We start from the raw sequence: 21,197 nt of genomic DNA, 5'->3' as shown, positions 1-21,197 counted from the left end.
TTAACACAAGGAGATTTTATGTAATCCCAGCTCCAGGAGTGCTCACATCCATCCTTTCCTTTTGCTGAGTCACTGCTACTCTATGTATTGTGTTGCCGGCTTGTTGTTAATTATAATTTTATACATATGATTTGCTTTGATGCAGAGAACAATATTAATTATAGTCACATTCCATAGTCCAGTTGTGTAGTTATTAAAATTGCTGTAATTAAGGTATAATCAACACCATATTAATTCATTCACACTGAGAAAACCAGTGTGGCATCCTTTTAGCCACTACAGTTATTATGTAGCATAGTACTTTGTGTCTTTATTTTATATAAGCAAGGCTGTATAGGGTGTGTGTGTATGTGTCTGTGTGTGTGTGTGTGTGTGTGTGTGTGTAACCCAGGGCTTCACCATACTAAACTACCACTGAACTAACTATACTCCCTGTCATCAGGAAGGTATAATTTCTGACAATCTGAGGATGCGTACATGGACTTCTCCCCTCTATCAGCTAGACACAATGGATGTCACAATAAGAAAACTTATTCTCAGCTCATCTCTATAAAGTTTGATAATTTGAGTATGCAATAGTTTGCACTCTGTTTATATTTTATCTACTGGCTTCCCACTACTAAGAATCTCTATGCTGCTGAGGTGACTCAGCACCAAGCCTGACAACCTGAGTCTGTTCAGTCCCTGGGACCTATATGGTAGAAGGAGAGAACTGACTCCAGAAAGTTGTCCTCTCTTCTCCACATGTACACTGTGGCAGACATGCTCTGTATGCACAGATGAACACACACAAGGGAATCTTCATATTTGCTGGGAAGATAGCTCCGTCAATAAAGTTTGGATTCCTAACATCCACATGAAGAGTAAAAAGCTGGGTGCACTGGTGCACACCTATAATCCTAGCACTAAGAAGGCAGAGTGGATCACTGAGGCTTAGCCAATCTAGGCAGTTGGTGAGGTCTAGGTTTAGTTAGAGATTCAGTCTCAAAAAATAAGGTGGAAATCAATCAAGGGAGATAGATTCTGAACATCAACCTCTGGCCTCTTCATCCATGCATATGCACGGGTGAACACATAATCATGTATGTGTGCCACATACAAAACAATGTGGAGAGTGATTGAAGAATATACTGGAAATTGACCTCTGGTCTCCAATGGTGTGCACGGATGTACATGTACAGGCATACCTATACATTACGTGTCTGTCTCTCTCTGTTCTCTCTCTCTCTCTCTCTCTCTCTCTCTCTCTCTCTCTCTCTCACACTCTCTCTCTCTCTCTCTCTCTCTCTCTCTCTCTCTCTCTCTCTCTCTCTCTCACACACACACACACACACACACACACACGAATCCATGATGGTGTATGCCTGTAATCTCAGTACTTGGGAGGCTGAGGCAGGAGGAACAACAGCTTGAGATCGGAGCTGGTGTGGTAATGTTGTAAAGTATTTAGCATGCAAGCATGAGGATCTAAGTTTGGTCTCTAGCACCCATGTGCTTGGCTGCGTATGGCAGCACAGGCTTACAAGCTCAGCACTGGAGAAACACAAGTAGGAAGATTCCCGGGGCTCATCAGCTAGCCAGTCTAGACTAATTGGCATGCCCTAGGTCCCAGTGAAAAATCTCTGCCTCAAAACAACTTAATAAAATAAGTAAATACATAAACATCGAGTAGCTCCTGAAAACGACATCCTAGGTTGACCTGTGACCTTCACTTATATCTGCATGCACATGCACTAACACATACACGTATAATTTCACACACACAAATACACAGATTGTTCAATCTGGGGTATGTGATAGATGAAACCTAGTCTCAAAAAATTTTTTTGCCACTGTGTAGCTGTATGTACTCTTAGCACTTGGTAGGCTGAGGCATGAGGATCAGGAATTTGAAGCCATCCTGAGATAAATGAAACCCTGTTTCAAAAACCAAAACTAATCCTTGTTTGTAAAACTCAGTGGTAGAGCATGTGCTTCGCATATGAAGGGTTATGTTCCATCTCAAGTATCAAAAGAAGAAGGGAATATCCTGGTGCTCTGTTGTCTTCTGTGATCTAAATATCACGTCCATTGTTTGCATTTGTATATTCAAACTGGTTAATACTTATATAAAAGAATGTGGTTTTCTCATAAATTATATTAAAAAGGTTTGTACATGACAGTTTCCATGAGGTAGACCCAGGTACCCCAAAACAAACTGGAAGTTTCAGAGTGTTTACTGTTTGTTCAACTGTTTTAAGGACCTGCAGATCATTTATTCATCCTTTGTGACATCCTCATAAAGCCACTGCTGTAATGATAGCAGTTGTATGGTTTGGGAACAAGAAGACCCAAGAGGTTAGACGTTCTCTCCAAGGTTGTACCATGAGTGAAGGTTTGGACTGAACTTGGGTCGTAACATGGTTCCTGACTCCAGATTCTTTACCTCTAAGCCTCTCAAAGTGATTAGTAACCTATCATCCTCCCATGTCACACATGTCTCCATGTCTTGACCCTGTCTCTATCAGTATCGATAAAGAAGGTTGGCTTCCTACTTTGTCATTTGTAAAATAGCCACTGCTAGGTGTGGTGGATCATGCCTATGATCCCAGTGCTTGGGAGGTTGGATCAGAAGGATCACTGAGAGTCTGAGGCCTGCCCAGGCTATTTAGTAAGCTCCAGGCCAGCTTGGTATACAACATGAGACCCTGTTTCAAAAACAGAAGGAAATAATAAAGTAAAATAGAATTTTGTTGAGGAAGGTGAGGACATCCACCTCCACTCAGCTCCCAGCAGCCCATCAAGTCTCACAGATTGGGATCTGACAACATTCTGGCCCTGAGCACCCTTAAAGACAAGGTAAAATGAATGACAGTGAAGGTAGCTGACATTGCTTTTCCTGTTGCTGAGTAAACACATGACACTTGTTCTATTTCCTGACTGCTTCCCCCAACCTACCTTCCCTGCCTACAGGAAGACACGACATGTCAACATTTTGCTGTTCATGGGTTTCATGACTCGGCCAGGGTTTGCCATCATCACACAGTGGTGTGAGGGTTCCAGCCTCTACCACCACCTACATGTGGCTGACACGCGCTTTGACATGGTCCAGCTCATTGACGTGGCCCGGCAGACTGCCCAGGGCATGGAGTGAGCCTCACATCTTAGAGAGTTGGGGAGGTGGGAGGGAGAGCTGAAATAGTCTCCAGACAATTCACTACCCACTTCCATCTCCACAGCTACCTCCACGCCAAGAACATCATTCACCGAGACCTAAAGTCCAACAGTATCTACCTGTCCCTGGCTGGAATTAGGGGTGGGTATTATTCAGAGTGATAGTTTAAAAGGATGATTTGGGGGTTAAGATTCTGGAGGTGAAAAGGGAAGGGCCTATATCCTGTGGTTTCTTGCCAGGTAATAGCTATACCTGGTGAAGGGCCTTTTAAATGAAGGACCTTTGTTTAGAGGTCAGATGGTTCACGGACTGTTGGGTACTCTGGTCAGGTGAGATGTAGTCGTTGTAGATGACATTACAGGGAGCTCATGGTCAGTGTCCCCGTCATGACAGTTTTAGGTGTCATCCTAAAGGGGACTTGGTTTGGGGTCACAATGGAACCAAGTGCAGTCCCATCAATTGTGGAGAGTTAGTATGAAATAGGGGTGGCTTCTGGCAAGAGATATAACTCGTTAGCACAGGGATTCTGAAAACCATCCAGTCAGGGTATGAGACATAGCTTTTGGGATTTCTTGTGATGGCCCTTGACCCTGCTGGATATCTTCCTACATGAGGGGCTCACAGTCAAGATTGGTGACTTCGGCCTGGCCACGGTGAAGACACGGTGGAGTGGGGCCCAGCCCTTAGAGCAGCCCTCGGGGTCTGTGCTATGGATGGTAAGTTGGGCCAGGCTAGATGGGGAGCAATGGGAGATATGGTCTTTTGGATTGGGACATGCCAGGCAAAGGGGATGCCTGTGCGGGGGGTGGGGTAGGGTGGGGTGGGGGGTGTTCTGTACTGCCCATGTTTTACCTTGTGTGGGTGACACTGAGTTGTCCTCAGTGTAATGATCAGGATCAAGTACTGTGGGCTAGTCATTTTTTGTCCCTCATGGTCCCCCTGCCCTGTCTGGCCTACCAAAGGCAGCTGAGGTGATCCGTATGCAGGACCCGAACCCCTACAGCTTCCAGTCGGATGTCTATGCCTATGGTGTTGTGCTGTATGAGCTTATGACCGGCTCACTGCCCTACAGCCACATTGGCAGCCGTGACCAGGTGAGCCTCATAACTTACCCCTGAGTTCTCAGGCTTCACACTGCAGGTCCCCTCATTTGTACAGACTCTTAATAGTTCTCCAACCCCCCAAGCCTAGGATTTTTCTGGAAGAAGAGTCCTAGAATGTGTCTTTTAGATATCTCATGCTAACTCCCATCCTCCTCGTACATCCACAAACCCCTGAGCCAGAACCCTTAAAACCCAGCTTTCTTTGACTCCCTATATTCAGAATGCCCCTAGTCCTCCAAACCCTTTAGAAATCCCCTGAACCCGTCAATATTTACAGTCTTCTACTGTGGATGCTGAAAATACCCTGTGTCCAACACTCAGGCCCTTTGTGCTTCTCAGATACCCAGAGTCACTCCGAATTTGGGGTCCTGGAATCCATAACACTCTAGGTCTTAGATTCTCACAATTTTCCAAATTTAAAATCTAGAACCTTCCTTGTTCTTAGATACCAGTTCAGATATCAAGTATTTGAGCTTTGAGTACTTTATAGTCTACATAGACTTATTTATGCCCCAGACCCCTACAGAAATGGAAGTTTCCCCAAGAAGCAGTATACTGCATTTCCCTGAATCTTAATATTTTCTGGGCTTATGCCCCTTAATAACTCTAGACTCCTATTGTTCTGGGCCATACATACCTATAGTCTTTGACACCCTGAATTTAAATTCTTCTATCTTATCAGCAGAAAATCCTCCCAAGTCCTCAGGGACCCAGACTCCTCTGGGCCTTAATATTAGACACCTCTATTCCTCAAAAATTAACCTTCTATATATTTTAAGATTCACAGTTCCCTGGGCCTCCCAGCCCAAACCCAAAATCAACCCATTCCCCCCCACACCAGATCATCTTTATGGTGGGCCGTGGCTATCTGTCTCCGGACCTCAGCAAAATCTTCAGTAATTGCCCCAAAGCCATGAGGCGCCTGCTGACTGACTGCCTCAAGTTCCAGCGGGAGGAGCGGCCCCTATTTCCCCAGGTGGGCTGGGTAGGAGGGCTGGATACCTTGGGGAGATGCACTGAGAGAGGCAGATGTTGAATGTGAACCATGTTGAAAGCCGGGGATTGGGGATATTGGAGTATCTCTGGGACTCTGGACACCCCTCTTCATCTCCACCTGCTCCCAGATTCTGGCCACGATCGAGCTACTGCAGCGGTCACTCCCCAAGATTGAGCGGAGTGCCTCCGAACCATCCTTGCACCGCACCCAGGCTGATGAGTTGCCTGCCTGCCTTCTCAGCGCAGCCCGCCTTGTGCCTTAGACCCTACTCCCAGCCCACCAGGGAGCCAATTTCAGCCTACCATGCCAAGGCACCCCTACCTACCAGCCAATCATTGTTCTGCCTCTGCCTTGATAATTGCCTCAGGATTCCTTATCCCACACCCTGGGAAATTTGGGGGACTCTAAAAACTGAGGTCCCCTGCTTTCTCCATAATTTGGTCTCCTCTTGGCTTTGGGGATAGTTCTAATTTGAAGAGCTGTTTTGTCTCCAATGGCTGGGATTCAGTGCAAGGATTCCACTCAGAACCTCTTTCTAAAGTTTTTGCCTGATGTGTCTTCACTGGATTTTGGGGTTCCCAGCACCCCATTTGGATTTGGGGGTTTCCCTTTGTCTCCGCCACTATTCAAGGACTCTCCTCTTTACCAAGAAGCACAGAATTCTGCTGGGCCTTTGCTTGTTTATTTTGCTTCCCGACTCTTCTCTTGGGGTTCAGAGCCGCTGAGGGGTGGGGCAAGTCCAGGCAAGGAGTGGAGGTTGGAGGAAGATGCAGACCACACAAACAGCGCCACTGTACGCATTACCACAGGCGGCACGAACGAGGACCACATATGCCAAGCGTGGCACAAAAGGAGGCCAAGTCAATCACAGACACATACACTGGCAAAGGTGGGGGAGTGGGAGACCACAGGCCTTCCTTGTGCAAAGGATTCTGAGAGGTTGGGTGGTGTTTGCATATTTAAAGACAGCTGTCAGAGGCAGGAAATTGGAGAGGGGATTTCTGGAGGAGGGAACTTAGGGGTCCTAGAAGTGGAAGGAACTTCCAGTATGGTTGAGGGGAAGAGGTGAAGGGAAGTCCTCCTTGAGGGACTGGTTGGTGGATGGTAGGTGGCATCTGAAGATGTTGGTCTCCAGAGAGATGATCTATGGAAGAGGTTTAAGGAGAGGGGCTTCTTACAGAATTGGAAATTTCTGATTAGGAACAAGGTGTGCTGGAGATATTCAGGACCAAGAGTAGAATAGGGTTTTCCAGGAATTGCGGAGCTCCAGGAGAGGATTTGATATATTAGATGAGAAACAGGTTTTCTGTCATTCAGGAACTTCCTGGGAGGAAATCACCCTTTAGAGGTACCAGAAGTAGAGGTCTTCAGGAATTTGGAGGTTCTAAAACAGATCTGGAGGTGACCAGGAACAGGATTCTAAATGGACTTGGGGATTCCCAAATGTGACAACTGGATTTAGGACCAGGTTTCTCAAGGGACATCTTGAGGAATGAGAAATGGGATGTAGAAGAACCAGGAGAGGGGTTCTCAAGGGATTTGGAAATTCCAAAAGTGAGAAATGGACTCAGGACCCAGAGAGGGTTGTCTAGGGGTTTAGGGGTTCTCAGAGTGGGGTGTCAGTCGGAGAAGAGGCTGGCGAAAGACTTCCTCAGGCTGCGGATGGTCTCAGCTTTCACCTCGTCCTGGCTAAGGCTGGGCCTGGGCGGGGCTGGCTCTGGAAGGTTGAAGGCATTGGTCAGAGACTGGGATTTGCTAGAGAGAGACAAGGTGGAGGCATGGAAGGAAGGGGGAAGAGGAAGGGGAGGAAGGGAGAGAAACACAATGTTACCCTAGGCCCAGCCCCAGCCCTGCCCCTCTGATCCTGGGGCTGTGCCTGTGACCTTCCCACCCCCAAGCATGGTCCTGAACCCTGATAGATTCTCAAGGGTGATGAAGCTGAGATCAGGGGAAATGTGGGGTCAGCTGGGAGGGCTTAGGAATAAGATAAAATTGTGTGGTTTAATGGGAAGATCCCTTGGCCCCATTCTAGGCCAGTTTGATATGGAGGATGAAAGGGGGATGGGTTCCAGTCAAAAGGTAAGGCGCCTAGGAGGAGCCTGGGCAAGGGACAGTCTAGTAGGAGGTAAGCCAGGCTGAGGGGAAGCAGATGGGCTGGGGCTGGGGGACAGGGAAAACTTTTGAGTTAAGGGCTAGAGAGATATAATGGGCACGGAGAAGCAGAAAGGGTGGTATGATGATCTGGGAGAATTCGAAGTGGCAGGAGGATCTGGGAGCGGACCAGAAAGGAGTCTAGACTATTAGGGAAGGTTTGAGGAAAGGCTGAAAAGAGTGAAATGACGGAAGGCTGGCTACAAACTGGCCCGAGGGAGTTCAGGGATGTCTAGGAGAAGGGTGATAATGAGAGATGAAATAGGCAGGGAGGTACTGGAAGTAGGTCAGTCAGGCTACTGGGGTGGGACAAAGGTCTAGAAGGGGGACTTCCCAGGGCCTGTAAGGGAGGAACCTGAACTGGAAATGGAGGTGCTGGGATTCTCCCCTCAACTGCTGGGATTGAGACAAAAGAGGTTTGGCCCAGTATGGCACGAGTTCTCAGGCAAATGAGATCTGGTTTTCCTTAGGACCCTACTGGGGCCAGTGTACACTGTGAGCAGCAAAGGCCAAGGCCGCTATAGAGGTCCCCTTACTTGAGCTGGGGGTGCGGGGGTCCCCCGGCAGTGGCGGTGATGGGTGGTGGCACATCCTGGCTGGGTTTCTGGGCCAGCTGTGGTTTGGTGGGACGTCCAGCAGGACCTGGGCCGCTGGGCCGGGGCTGCTGTGTGGTAGGTGGCCCAGTGCGAGGTCCAGGACCTGCCTGGCTGGCCTGACGAGTAGGACCAGCAGGGCCTGGGGGTTTCTGGGGAGGGCCCTGGCGCTGCTGCCCTCCGGGTGGGGCTCCTGAGGCCTTCGGTGGAGCTGGACCAGAGATAGATGCCTGACGGGTAGCCTGTGGGGGCCCCGCCTGACGCTGTGGAGATGGGGAGACCGGCGGCCGGGCTGCTGGAGGTGCTCCAGGGCCTCCTGCCACTGGCCGTGACTGGCGGCCTTGACCCTGGGTCATTGGTGTGGCCTGAGAGGCGGACTGCTGAGGTGCTGTGGTGGGACTTGGTAGGCGCTGAGGCAGAGGGCTGCCAGCTGGGGGTCCAAGGCCAGAAAGATGTTGCTGGCCTTGTGGGGTTGGTCGCTGCTGCAGCGGGGGTCCCTGGCGCTGAGGTCCTGGGCCTGGCTGTGGAGGGCCTCCTAGGAACAGAAAAAAAGACCAGCAATGGAGAGTGAATGAGCAAAAAAGTTGAGACTGCTTGGGATGGTAGGAACCCAGGAGGTTTGCCCTCACTTACCCTGGGGTGGGGGTCGTTGTTGAGCAGGAGGTCCTACAGGCTGCTGGGAGGTCTGGCGGCCCAAGGGCAGGGCTCCTGGGGATGGAGTCTGTGGTAGAAGAGTAGAATACAAGAGATTAAAAATAGTTACCAAAGAGTGGGAGCAACAGCCAATCAAAACGACATGGATTCCCTGTGTGCTGGGTGTTGCCGCATTTGTGGCCAGTTGAGGGGCTATGGGCTATGAGGCCTCTCACCCCATACTTGGGTCAGGAGACTCTTAAGGATGGCAAGGTAGCAGCAATTTATTGAGGTCACATGTGCATAAAGGTGACACTAATAGTCCACTGATACCACCTCGATGGTGTCAGCTTGATCAAGGGCTGGCCTCCTGCCCACTAGCTTAAGACCAAGGAAGGGCCTGACCTGGCTATGGGAGCCCCTGCCAGGGGAAGCATCCCGCTGCCGCTGCCGAGGCAGAGCCTGAGTCATCTTGTTGACCACAAGTTCCACGATGAGCTGCTTGTCTTCATCCTGGTGATCACCAATGAGTGGCATGGAGGAACCCACCACCTGTGGGAGGAAAAGGGATCCACAGTATTAGAGGAGGCAGGAAGTGCATGTGAGGCCACAGAATCAACAACACATTTTCACTTGGCAAAAAGCATGGGGACTGCAAAGAGAGCTCTGTCTGGCTTCTAAGGGGCACTGATTGTACACTGTAAGGAAAGCCTGCCAGTTCCAAGGCTCTGGACAGCTTTGGGGGTGGAGTGTTAGAGCTGGCTCTGCAGTCAGGGTCCATGGGGCAAATGTGGCCTGCTATATTTTTCTATGGCTATAGAAAAACTATTATATCTATAATATTATATATATATATATATATATATATATATATATATATATATATATAATTGTTATATATTAATATGAGTATAGAAGAAATTATCTTTTTCTTCTTGTTTTAAAAGATAGCAGAACCACAATCCCACAGGCAAGCCTAAAACCCACCAGTCTAGCCCTGAAGTCATAGGCACGATCCTGCCTCGCCCTCCCAAGTTGCTAGGATTACAGGCATGTACCATAGTTTAGGCTACCCTTAAACTCTTTCATCAGCTTTCCAAGTGCCGTTTCACACTGCACCCAGCCTCTGATATCTTTCAGTGGTTGGGGAAAAAAAAAGATTTCATGTGTGCAAAAGATAGGAAATTTAAACTCAGTGTACTTAAAAGTTATAGACAGAAACACATAAGTTGTGTCCACATGCACAGCTGCACTAATCTGCCATCTTGTTTGTGGCTGCTTTTATGGGACTGAATCAGAGTGTCAAACTGCATGGCCCACAAAGCATAAAATATGTACTGCTGGCCCCAGCTTTTCCTGGCTACTTCATCTTTTACAAAATGTTTCGCTGTGGTTTCTAGGACACTGTCAAAGTTAACTAAGTGCTTTACCATTTACCAAGATCTCTCTATTCACAGAGCACTTTATATCTTAGCAAGGGTTGTCCGTTCACCAAAGATGTCCAGGTTTTTACCATTGCCATTTGCTAGGGATGTCCCAGCTCACACAGCACTTTACAGTTTCCACTACCCTTCCTGGAGGGCTTTTGAGTCACAAAATGCTTTCCAGTTTAGTTAATTTCCATGCAGCCACTCTTCCCTCTGTGCCCACCAATCCCTGGGTGTTCCCACCTCAATAATGTGATCCCTTCCGTCCTTGCCATGCAGCGCTTCCACTGCGCAGATGTCAAGTCCCCCAAAAATCTCTGAGCACGTGTCTACCCACAACTTGTACCTGCCAAGACAAGGGGCAGGACAGCTTGTCATTGCTCTGCTCAGACGATTCCACTCCACCTTCCCTCTTCCCACTCCTCAATTATGTGTCTCACCTGTCAGACATGGCAATCTGCTCAAGCATAGCAGAACCTGTATTGGTCTTCCAGTTCCCTGACACTGATGTCCTCCTAGTGGGAGAGGGAGGAGAGACTTAGTGGGGCCTGAGATGCATGAGGTAGCCCACCCCACAAGGCCTCTGTCTCTCCACTCACATGTAGGCCTTGTAGTTCTGCCCAATCTTCTGGACGCGCACATCGTACTTAGCGTCGATGAAGGGCTCAGCAGTGGCATATGTCTTAGTCAGTGCCACAACACTTGCAATATCCTGGAAGTCATGTTGGTTGTCTACCTTGACCTGTGGGGATAGGCATGGGATGAAGGCAGGAGTGAGGATTGAATGTATCTGGAGGGATGTGTAGACAAATACAAAGTAGATACGCCAAGGTGCCCAACATGCATAATTATGGGTAACTTGTTTCATACATGTGCACACAAATATAAAATTGCTTGTATACAACTCTGAATATATTAAAAACTACTTTTTTTTTGCAGTGCTGGGGACCAAACAGGGACATTCATGCTACCCAAGCACTTTACCACTGTGCTACATCCTCAACTCAAATTGTCCACTTTACACAGGGCGGGTAGAATGAAATGTGGAATTACATTTCAATAGAGCTGTAAAAAAAACTGTTCATAGGGCATACATAGACACAAAAACTCAGTTGTACGCATAATATACAAACTCAGAAGCTGAGACACACTCAAACTTACAAATTACAAATCTGCTTGCTACATACACACAGACAAAATCAGCTGGATGGAAAGCATACTGGACCCCAAGAGCCTGGAACATAAAAGATGATGTATGTTCATCACAGAGCCATGCATATATATATATATATAATCTGCATATATATCTCCATATATATATGTATATACATACATACATATATATCCATATGCTTGGTACACTAGCACAGTAGCAGTAGCAGGACATACAAAATTGGCTGATTGTATGAGAAATATATGGGCTGAAAAAATCAGCTAAATATGAAAATACAAAATCCAATTAGATGACGACATCCCAGAATGCATCATCAAACATAATTATTGTTATGTGTTGAGTGCGCAGATGCACATCTAACTACATACAGTGCCAAGAACATGCACTATACAAACATGCATGTATTCCCTGCTAGAACTTACCTTGCCCATCCCAGAGTGTGCATGGCCCATCTTCACAACCACAGGGTATGTTGTGCTGCTGAGCTGGTGAAAATGAAGGCAGGAGAGGTATGGTCAAAGCAGTACTACTAACCTCCAAGAGTTGGTGACCCATAGAGTGTGAGCCACACTGGTTGCCATTTTTCCCCCAGAAAAAGGTTGGTCAAAGACAGGCATAACAGCAGTCAATTGTTTCGTAGCAACTTTGAGTCCAGAACTGAATGCACAGCCTTGCCTGTCATTCCCCTCTCTAAACCCTAGGCTTTCCATATCTGCTTTCCCAGGCAAAGGCCTTAGATAAGGGTGAGGGAACTTCCCAGAATGGAGAGTTTATTTTTTATTTATTTCATATATTTAGACACACCAGAAGAGGGCATCAGATCCCATTACAGATGGTTGTGAGCCACCATGTGGTTGCTGGGAATAGAACTCAGGACCTCTAGAAGAGTAGTCAGTGCTCTTAACCCCTGAGTCATCTCTCCAGCCCGAGGAAGTTTGTTTTTATAATGAATAGATGTTGGAGTTAGTGTGTATACGGAGGTGTGGTAGTTAGCATGCAGCAGTGAAACTTCAGCCACACATTACACCTTACATGTAAGCTTCATCTTTATGTACGCACACACACACCTTCAGAACTCCATTCAAAGCCAGAGGTGTCCACATCTATTTAGAGGTCCACATCTACCGAGAAAGACAACCAGAAACTTAAATGACATTTAGTTCTAGGGTTTCACAGAGATCCAGTCAGCTCGTGTGGTTATTCTGCCAGCCAGGTGCTCTCAGCGTGGGACAGCAGCCAATACTCCTAAGCAACATGTATTCCACACTCTTAACACTCGTGGAGCACACACACGGGCTACCTTGCCTTGCTCTCACCTACATAACAGAAGGATATATAACAGAGCCACTCCTGCAGTATAGAAGCACACAACTCTAGAGGCACACAACAAATGGACATATGCAGCACTCACTGGCATGCCCCCAGTGAACAGAAGGATCAATACAACATACAGAAGGTGAATGCATTTGTAGGTATTCATATAACTAAATCTCTGTAACTCAGACCTCATCACATTCCTGGGTCCATGAAAAGTATATCTAGACATTCAATGTTTTGTTTTTTTTTTCCATATCTGCAATACAAACATACAGAAAATCAGACACAGAGAGAAGACTCCTGGGCATAAGCCGGGCAGTGGTGGCGCACGCCTTTAATCCCAGCACTTGGGAGGCAGAGGCAGGCGGATTTCTGAGTTCGAGGCCAACCTGGTCTCCAGAGTGAGTTCCAGGACAGCCAAGGCTATACAGAAAAACCCTGTCTCGAAAAACCAAAAAAAAAAAAAAAAAAAAAAAAGACTCCTGGGCATGAACACACATATTCAGGCAAGTATGTGTTAGGCAAGGATGTGCTAAGTCTCCCTGTGCCCCAGGCTAGGCAAAGGGTATGAGGATTCTAGCCCCGCCATACCCCATGGACAAATGCAGGGCCCCTGCCTCCTATTGACAGGGTAGGGATAGCATTCTTAGAGGGGTTCTGGGTCAGTGGCAGTTCCCAAGAGACACAGGAAGCCCCATAGTCTAAGGGTGACTGATTGACCTTCAAGTCTCTCCCTCCCTCTACAATCTCCTTCCTCATTTCCCAAATGAGTGGCGTCATGGGGAGGCGGAGGACTGAGTGGCATGGTTTTGGAAAGGGTGGTGGTGGTAAGGGTGTCTGTCATCCAGGCAGCAGGTCAAGGAAATAACGCCAGGATGTGTGTGTGTGTGTGTGTGTGTGTGTGTGTGTGTGTGTGTAGGGAGAAACCTTCCACTCAGGCATCTACTCATCACACAGAGAAGCTTGAGACAGGCATAGTTACATTTGCGATCTTCCACTCTCAGAAGCAACACACTCAGGCACACACCTGGCTCTCAGGAAGGGACGTGGAGCACGCCGAGGAACATAAGCCACCCTCAGAGGCACAGATACACGAGAGAGCTGTGCATACACAAGAATCTCTATTCCCATCTGCTGAGCGTTGTGGGTCCTTTTCACAAAGCTGCTTTGCTTCCTCTGTTCATGAGCTTGAACACTGTGGGTGCATATAAGTGTGTGTCTGCCATATGTACATTCAGAGGCCTTGGGATTTTCTGAGGAGCTGTAGCCTGCTATCTTGGCCTTTCTTCTTCCCAAGGCCATACAAAATCCCAGGTAGGTACTGTCTTTCTGGGCCTCAGTTTCCTGATCTGTGCAAAGGGAATAATCAAGCTCAAGTACTTCATACTCTGTGGGTATCATCAGGTATTTGCACAGGACAGCCGATCACTATAGGAACCTCACACCTATGCAGTTTAGCAGATAGTCACAGATAAACACGCCTCTGTGATGTCCACTCCACTCCATTTCAAGCCCATACAATAATCTGAATCCTCCATGTAAACAGTTGGCAAAAACAGTGCTGACTCAGGTTTCATAGTTAAAGAGCTGGCGTCAGAAGCAGGGTCATAGAAGAGGCGAGACAGGACTTTCCCTGTCTTTACGTCTCCTCAATCCCACCACCTACTTACTCAGCCCCCTGTCTCATCCACTTTCTCACTCCTCACTTTCACAATCAGATGGTTGAAAATTTTGGTTTCCTTCCCTTTCTCCTTTTCTTTGTACCTCCTCCCACCACTACAGTAATTTCTTCACTATCCTTCCTGGACAGGCCATTTGACTACTTTCTGTCTCTGTTTTCTCACTAAATAGTGAAATTATGAATCATACCTCATAGATATGTTGGGAAGAATAAGTCAATTTTTTTTTTTTTTTGGAGAAAAGAAAATCTTAGTATACATGTATAGTAAACCTGAATCTTCAAAGTGTTGGTTACTATTATTGATTTAACACTTCATTAATTAACATTAAGGAACAAGGAGGACAATAACAAACAAACAAACAAACAATCAAAATTTCTGGGCTGACAGTATAGCCCAGCAGATAAAGGTGCTTGCTGCCTCCATGCTGATAACTTGAGTTTAAGCCCCACAACCCACAGGGAAGGAGAGGACTAGCTCCCGAAAGTTGTCCTCTAAACAATACAAGCATGCCATGGCCTGAATACACACACACACACACACACACACACACACACATACACACACACACACACACAATGTAAAATTGAAAACAGTGTATTGTACACAGTGAGTACTCTGTTGAGTGCTGGCAGGAAGTTTTTGTGGCCTGTGGTTATTGGAGTAATCTACCTAAGTTAATAAAATTTAATTAGCTAAAGTAAATTTACATAAAGACCTTAGCAATGTTGTACAGTAGGTACTCAACAAGTAGCTATGATCATCACTACCATATTCTCTCTGTCTCTCTTCCTGTCTGTCTGTCTCTGTCTCTCTCTGTGTCTCTGTGTCTCTGTCTGTCTCTGTCTCTCTGTGTCTCTGTCTCTGTGTCTCTGTGTCTGTCTCTCTCCCTCTCTGTCTCTCTCTCTGTCTCTCTCTGTCTCTCTCTCTGTCTCTCTCTGTCTCTCTCTCTCTCTGTCTCTCTCTCTCTCTCTCTCTCTCTCTCGTTCTCACTATGTATCTCTGGCTGTCCTGGAACTCACTATATAGACTATGTACTCTCTAATTTTCTGGATCAGCTTGCCTGCTGGGATGACAACCATTGTCATTATTATTGGTCTATCCTCCCTGTATTAATTGAGGGTGCTAATCAGCCCATAGAACCCTTCCACAGGACCCCAGGGAATATTCCTGCATCATCAGGAAGCTGGTGGGCAGCAGTTGCCTCATCCTACCCCGACTAGGGGCGTGGGCTGGTTGATGGGGGAAGGAGCAGGACAGGATGGAGTAGGGATGGTTTTTCTACTGACTCACTAGCTTCTTTTACCATCATTCACCCCCCCTCTCCCCCTTCTCCACCCTCACCCCCCCCCCCCCGCCCCGCAATGCTCACCACACCATTCCCTGCTTGTCAAGATTGTGCCCTGCCTGAGTTAGGATTCCAGGGTCAGGAAGCCTAGGTTTAAATCCCTGTTTTGTTCTGTGACCCTAACAAAGTTCTTCATTTCAGCTATTTGCCGTTTGGTCATGTTTCTGTTTAAGACAGGGTCTCTTGTAGCCAAGGATATCTTCAAACATCCCCACTGGTGTGTGCAGCCACAGTAAGGTTTGGGGAAGAGGTTACTACCTAGGCTCTGTCTGCACGGAGCCTCAGTTCCCTCCCAGTTCTGCCACACTCAGCTGACACCTTGGATAAGTCATTAGACACTCAGCGTATCAATTTCCCCACTATGTATTTGTGCCTCTTCTCCCATGTCATGTCCCTCAACTGCTTTTCTAGTTTGTCACCCCTCACCAGAATTCCAGTAAAGCCTTTCTTGTGAAATTGTTACATAGTAGATGAAAGGCGTGGGAAAGAAGTTATTGGCTTCAGCCATAGGAAGTCTGGGGAATGTGGGAAACCGGAGAGGCACAAGGCTTTAGGGGCTTGGGCGGTCTTTCTTCTGCCCTTCAAGGCGGCCAGGAAGGAATGTGCGCAACGTGGAGCTGGGGGAAGGGGGTGCAGTGGGCTGGCCGGCAGACGAGGGAGTATCTTTGGGCTTATTCTGGGGCCCGCCCCTAGGCTTTGACTCCAGCGGTGGCGGATGAGTAATGCGTCCAGGAAGGCTGGAGGCAGTGATTTCCGCGCCAACACCGCCCCTCGCATGGACATTTATTCTCCACCGCGCAGTCCCTGCCGCCATCACCGCAGATCGGGGCTCCTAGAGACACGCCAGAGGTAAGTGGGAGCTGGGTGTCCTGGCAGAACTGGAGCTTGCCTGGAGCTTGTGTTGGTGCGGCCACGAGGCCCCTGCCAGACTAACCGCTCAACTTGGCTTACAGGTATCAGGATCCCTAGTTAGCCAAGGGGAAATATAACGGGAGAGGGTCTGGAATGATTGTCCCAAGCTAGACTCTCCAGACTCCTTCATGACCTTGGCATTCATCTCCAAGTGCTCTAAACCCACAAGCCTTTAATACCTTAAAGACTTTCCAACTTGCCAATTTTCCTGAATTTCTTCATTGTCCCTCAATCCTTATGGCTTCTGTAACGCCTCTGTTCTCTTTGCCATGTCTGGCTCCTAGAACTTCAAAAGTTCCTCTGCCTTCAAATTCATCAAGCATTACCATTACTGTAAACCTCCAAATTCCCCAAGATCCTTAATCCCCATTTCCCCAGCTCCCTAAAACCCCAAACCTATTCTAAGTCCTTCAATATCTCTGAACTCCCCACCCCATTATATTTTAATAGCCCTATCTCCCTATTATACTTCTCCAGTTTCCCAAACTCCAAATTCATCACTACACAAATATCAGACTTCCCCAATTCTGTTAAATTCTCAAAATTTTCAGCTCCCTTATTCACCTTATTCAACTGCCACAACTCCATTCTCTAACCTAAAGAATTCCCGAATCTCCCTGGGGCCAATGGCCATGGAAACCACTGATCTGGGAACCTACTAACACCCAGTCTTTACCAGCAGATACCAAGATGGCCCCCTTTGCATCTCTGGCCTCTGGCATCCTCTTGTTGCTTTCACTGATAGCTTCCAGTAAGGCCTGTAGCTGTGCCCCACCCCACCCACAGACAGCCTTCTGCAACTCGGACCTGGGTGAGTCTGGCCCCCTTTCTGTCTTTCTTAGTCTAATAGGGTTCATTATGGCAGTTGTCTCTAGGACAGTTCTACTTACCCTTTCATACCTCTGGTTTTGCCACACTGACATCCTTGGGCCTAAGCCCACCTCGGTGCTGGCTGCTCCCAGTACCATGCCCCATACTTCTCTGTAGTTATCCACATGGGTGGCTGCCTCAGAGGTCATCTTACTGAGGTGCCTGCCTACTTTCTTTAATTTTAATCCCAGCCACATAGTACTCCCAGCCCTTGTTAAATATGCTGTTCATAGCACTTCTTAGGACACAGAAAGGTAGACTTCATTTAGGACCATGAGTCAGAATTTGCTGAGAGAGAGAGAGAGAGAGAGAGAGAGAGAGAGAGAGAGAGAGAGAGAGAGACCCTATGGTCAAAGAACAGTTTAGGGGTTGGTGAATGGGAAACCAACCGAGAAGAAATATCAAAGGCAAGAGGATTCAGGCTAAATCCACTAAAAAAGATTTCTTTTTGTTTATAGGTATGTTTGTGTGTTTTCCATGTGTGATGTGCGGGTGCCTGTGGTGTCCCCAAGGCATCAGATTCCCTGGGGCTGGAGTTATAAAAGTTTGTGAGCTACCCTATGTGGATTCTGGGAACCAAACTTGGGACCTCGAAGAGCAGCAAGTGCTCTTAACCATTAAGCCATCTCTCTAGCCTATAAGTTCACTTTTTGTTTTTGAGACTAGGTCTCACTATATAACCCAGGCTAGCCTTGAACCCCTGATCCTTCTCACTCAGCCTTCTAAGTGCTGAGATTGCAGGTCTGTGCCACTACACCCAGTTTAGGACTCTTGAGGAAAACTGTCCAGTATAATCATCTGGTAGCCCTGTCACATACTGAGAAGAATCAGATGAGGGTGGGTGTTTTCACTAACCTAATTTAGGATACTTTGATACAACTGGATTTTAAAGAGAAACTGAACTAATGAGCTCTGAAGAAGGTTAATGAGCCTGAGTAAATTGTGGTCAAGCAAAGAATATCTGTCAACCCCTTCCCTATTATAATTTTCCAAACACTTAACAGCCTCTAACAATCCACATACATTTTTTTTCTTCACACCGAGGATTGAATCTAGGACCTAGGCAAACACCGCACAATTGAGCTACAAACCCAATCCTTTTTTGTGTGAATTTTTATTTTTAAACAGGTTCTCACTAAATTGTCTAGACTGGTCTTGAACTCATACTAAAGCAATCCTCCAGCAGGCTCTGACAGAGCTAGTGATACAGGCCTGTGCCACCTTGCCTGGCTACATAACGTTAGTCTGTCTTCTCCTAGTTTGAATGTGAGCTCCATAAGAAAATGGATTCCTGTGTGTGGGTCACTGTCCTTTCCCTAACACCCTGAACAGTGGCTGGCATCAGGCACTCCAAAATATTTGTTGAGTAAGCCAACGAATGGATATATGAAAAGGGCTTAAAACAGTGCCTAAAATAATAGACAATATACAGATGAATCAACTGCCATGGAAGCCATTAAGTGTCTATTTGAATTATGCTGTATATATGTTTTGCTGCTGTGGGTTCATGCTGACTGCCCGTTTGATTCCCTATTTTCCCCTTCCTTTCCTCTAGTCATAAGGGCTAAATTCATGGGTTCCCCAGAAATCAACGAGACCACCTCATACCAGCGTTATGAGATCAAGATGACTAAGGTATTTCCCCTCCCTCCCTCCATAGCAGAACCTAACCTCTTCCTCCCCTTCAAAACAGAAACATCTAGCCTTTCATTAGTGTGGATGTTTTCAGTAAACTTGTGATTTAGATATATTGCCAGCAAGAAAGAGAGTGGAGTGGAAGGATTATGTCAGTAAAAGATACACTTTTTGTCACTCCTGGGCAGATGCTCAAAGGATTTGACGCTGTGGGAAATGCCGCAGATTTCCGGTTCGTCTACACCCCAGCCATGGAGAGCCTCTGTGGATACGTCCACAAGTCCCAGGACCGCAGAGAGGAGTTTCTCATCGCGGGTGAGGTCCCGCCCCTTCGCCTTGAGCCACATCCCTTCATCCTCAGATGGTTTCTGGCAACTGGGAGGAGCTAGGCTCTAAAGGGAAAGGGCCTGGTTGAAATGGTAGTGGGAGGGTCTGTAACCTAATGCTAATCAGGTGACCACTCCGACACCACCTAGCCAATCAAAAGCCCGTTGGTTTCTTGCTTCTCTTACAGGCCGCCTAAGGAACGGAAATTTGCACATCAGTGCCTGTAGCTTCTTGGTTCCCTGGCGTAATCTGAGCCTTGCTCAGCAAAGGGCCTTCTCAAAGACCTATAGTGCCGGCTGTGGGGTATGCACAGTAAGTGCCTGGATCCAGTTTTCCTTCTGGAGATAAATCTTGGATGGTTTCTTTTTCCCTCTGGCTGTTGTATGCCGTTGTAGCTACTTCCCAAACACAATCCCTATCTTTGATTTTTCTTGCCATTGCTCCACCCTGGGACTGCTCTTTTGGAAATTCTGGTTGATCTGTTATCTCGGGACTGCCTGTTCTCTGAACCTTCACTGTCTAACTTTCCTTTGTGACTATTCTGGGACACCACTGTCTGTTTCTGATCTCCCCGACTGGATTTTGCTTCCCAGGCATAATCTGCAAGAATTCAAAGTACTATTCTCCAAATTCACAGGGACATGTCGACTGTCTGGCTATTTCAAAACTTTTCCCTGGTGGCACCAAATATCCTCTGACCAGTCCCCTCCCCAGTCGTTGTCTGAGAGGCCTGCTGCATTTTCTTATGCTTGCTCTCCCTGCATGCCAACTGTTCCCCATACTATCACTTCTCTGCCCTCTGGGACGGTTCAGTTCGTCAGGAAGCCTGCCTGAGTGACTTCAAGTGACAGTTCTCTAACCACAATTCCAGAACACTGGCTTTCTGGTCCCCAAATGAGAGAAGCTCTTCTTGGGTTTAAGCACAAGTAGGGCAACACCAACCCAGAGAGAGAGGGGGGTGGGGGGGGGGAGGGAGGGAAGGAGGGAGGGAGGGAGAGAGAAGGGGGGGAAGTACTCTATATAGGGGAGAGAACAGAGCAAAAGAGAAATCATCAGATGGACCTTTCTCCCCTCTTCTAGGTGTTTCCCTGCTTGGCCATCCCTTGCAAACTGGAGAGTAATACTCACTGCTTGTGGACTGATCAGATCCTCATGGGCTCTGAGAAGGGCCCCCAGAGCCGTCACTTTGCCTGCCTGCCACGGAAACCTGGCTTGTGCACCTGGCGACCCCTTGACCCCCCACTGACCTGAAGCTTTCCCCCCAGTAAAAGCTGAAGCCTGAGCACTGTTTACCTTTCCTCCACCTTTCTTTCTCTTAGATGATGAAATAAAGAACTATTATACAGCAGCAGTGTTTCTGTATAATGCCTGGGAACAAACTTAAGATACTGGTAACCTGCTGAGAGCTTCCAGGGACCAATGTAGAAGGAAAAGATGCAAATTGTTGAGTTTGGAGGCTGGAAATGTAGCTTAGTGGTAGAGCACGTGCCTAGCATGTAGAAAAGGGGGGAAAAAGGCCAGCCTACTCTACAGAGCGAGCCTGTGAAGTTCAGGACAGCCAGGATTACACAGAGAACCCCTGTCTTGAAACAACAACAAAAAAGGTGTTCAGTTTTTATACTTTACAGACATTTTGATATATTGGTAATAATCTCAACATTGGCATTAGCACTGAGGACCTGCAACATCAGTAATGATCATTACTTTGCGTTATCAACTAAAATTCATTGAATATTTCCTCTACTCAAAACTTAAAGACATCTTAGTACAGTAATTTTTTTTTGTTTTCTTCTATTTCTCTGTATATGCTGGTGTGTATCAGAAAAGGCTTATACATGCCATGGCAGGCAAATGCCTTGGGTGTCTGACCTCAGTTT

General features: G+C 47.2%; 3 protein-coding genes across 8 annotated transcripts in view; 2 read left to right on the top strand and 1 right to left on the bottom strand.

The window, feature by feature from the left end:
* Positions 1–5,923, top strand: part of Araf (A-Raf proto-oncogene, serine/threonine kinase) — a 64,805-nt gene extending 58,882 nt beyond the window's left edge. For all 4 annotated transcript variants that reach the window (XM_076918204.1, XM_034485445.2, XM_034485447.2 and 1 more), the window contains exons 11-16: positions 2,953–3,129; positions 3,219–3,265; positions 3,752–3,870; positions 4,117–4,248; positions 5,099–5,233; positions 5,382–5,923. In XM_076918204.1, coding sequence (XP_076774319.1) covers positions 2,953–3,129; positions 3,219–3,265; positions 3,752–3,870; positions 4,117–4,248; positions 5,099–5,233; positions 5,382–5,516 — 745 coding nt within the window. In that variant the 3' untranslated portion in view covers positions 5,517–5,923. The remainder of the gene's footprint in view (positions 1–2,952; positions 3,130–3,218; positions 3,266–3,751; positions 3,871–4,116; positions 4,249–5,098; positions 5,234–5,381) is intronic.
* The window catches only part of Syn1 (synapsin I), a 55,267-nt gene continuing 39,984 nt past the window's right edge, over positions 5,915–21,197 (bottom strand). The window contains exons 6-13 of one of the 2 annotated variants that reach the window (XM_034485442.2): positions 11,655–11,717; positions 10,658–10,800; positions 10,499–10,573; positions 10,302–10,404; positions 9,037–9,183; positions 8,632–8,719; positions 7,942–8,533; positions 5,915–7,009 (exon numbers count right to left, since the gene is read on the bottom strand). In XM_034485442.2, the coding sequence (XP_034341333.1) occupies positions 6,874–7,009; positions 7,942–8,533; positions 8,632–8,719; positions 9,037–9,183; positions 10,302–10,404; positions 10,499–10,573; positions 10,658–10,800; positions 11,655–11,717 (1,347 nt within the window). In that variant the 3' untranslated portion in view covers positions 5,915–6,873. The remainder of the gene's footprint in view (positions 7,010–7,941; positions 8,534–8,631; positions 8,720–9,036; positions 9,184–10,301; positions 10,405–10,498; positions 10,574–10,657; positions 10,801–11,654; positions 11,718–21,197) is intronic. The other variant, XM_034485443.2, reaches the window with a different exon arrangement.
* On the top strand, positions 16,263–20,668 carry Timp1 (TIMP metallopeptidase inhibitor 1). Of its 2 annotated transcripts, none has more exons than XM_034485448.2 (6): positions 16,263–16,425; positions 17,168–17,299; positions 18,914–18,993; positions 19,182–19,308; positions 19,508–19,632; positions 20,401–20,668. In XM_034485448.2, exons 2-6 carry the CDS (start codon positions 17,179–17,181, stop codon positions 20,569–20,571), a joined length of 624 nt encoding a protein of 207 aa, XP_034341339.1. In that variant the 5' UTR covers positions 16,263–16,425; positions 17,168–17,178; the 3' UTR covers positions 20,572–20,668. The 2 variants fall into 2 exon arrangements, with proteins under 2 accessions (XP_034341339.1, XP_034341340.1); XM_034485449.2 differs by having other exon boundaries at positions 16,264–16,425; positions 17,171–17,299.

Source organism: Arvicanthis niloticus, chromosome X (genome assembly GCF_011762505.2).
Source record: "Arvicanthis niloticus isolate mArvNil1 chromosome X, mArvNil1.pat.X, whole genome shotgun sequence".
Lineage (NCBI taxonomy): Eukaryota > Metazoa > Chordata > Mammalia > Rodentia > Muridae > Arvicanthis > Arvicanthis niloticus.
The sequence above is the reverse complement of the archived record's forward strand: the minus strand, read 5'-3'. Positions and strand labels throughout refer to the sequence as shown.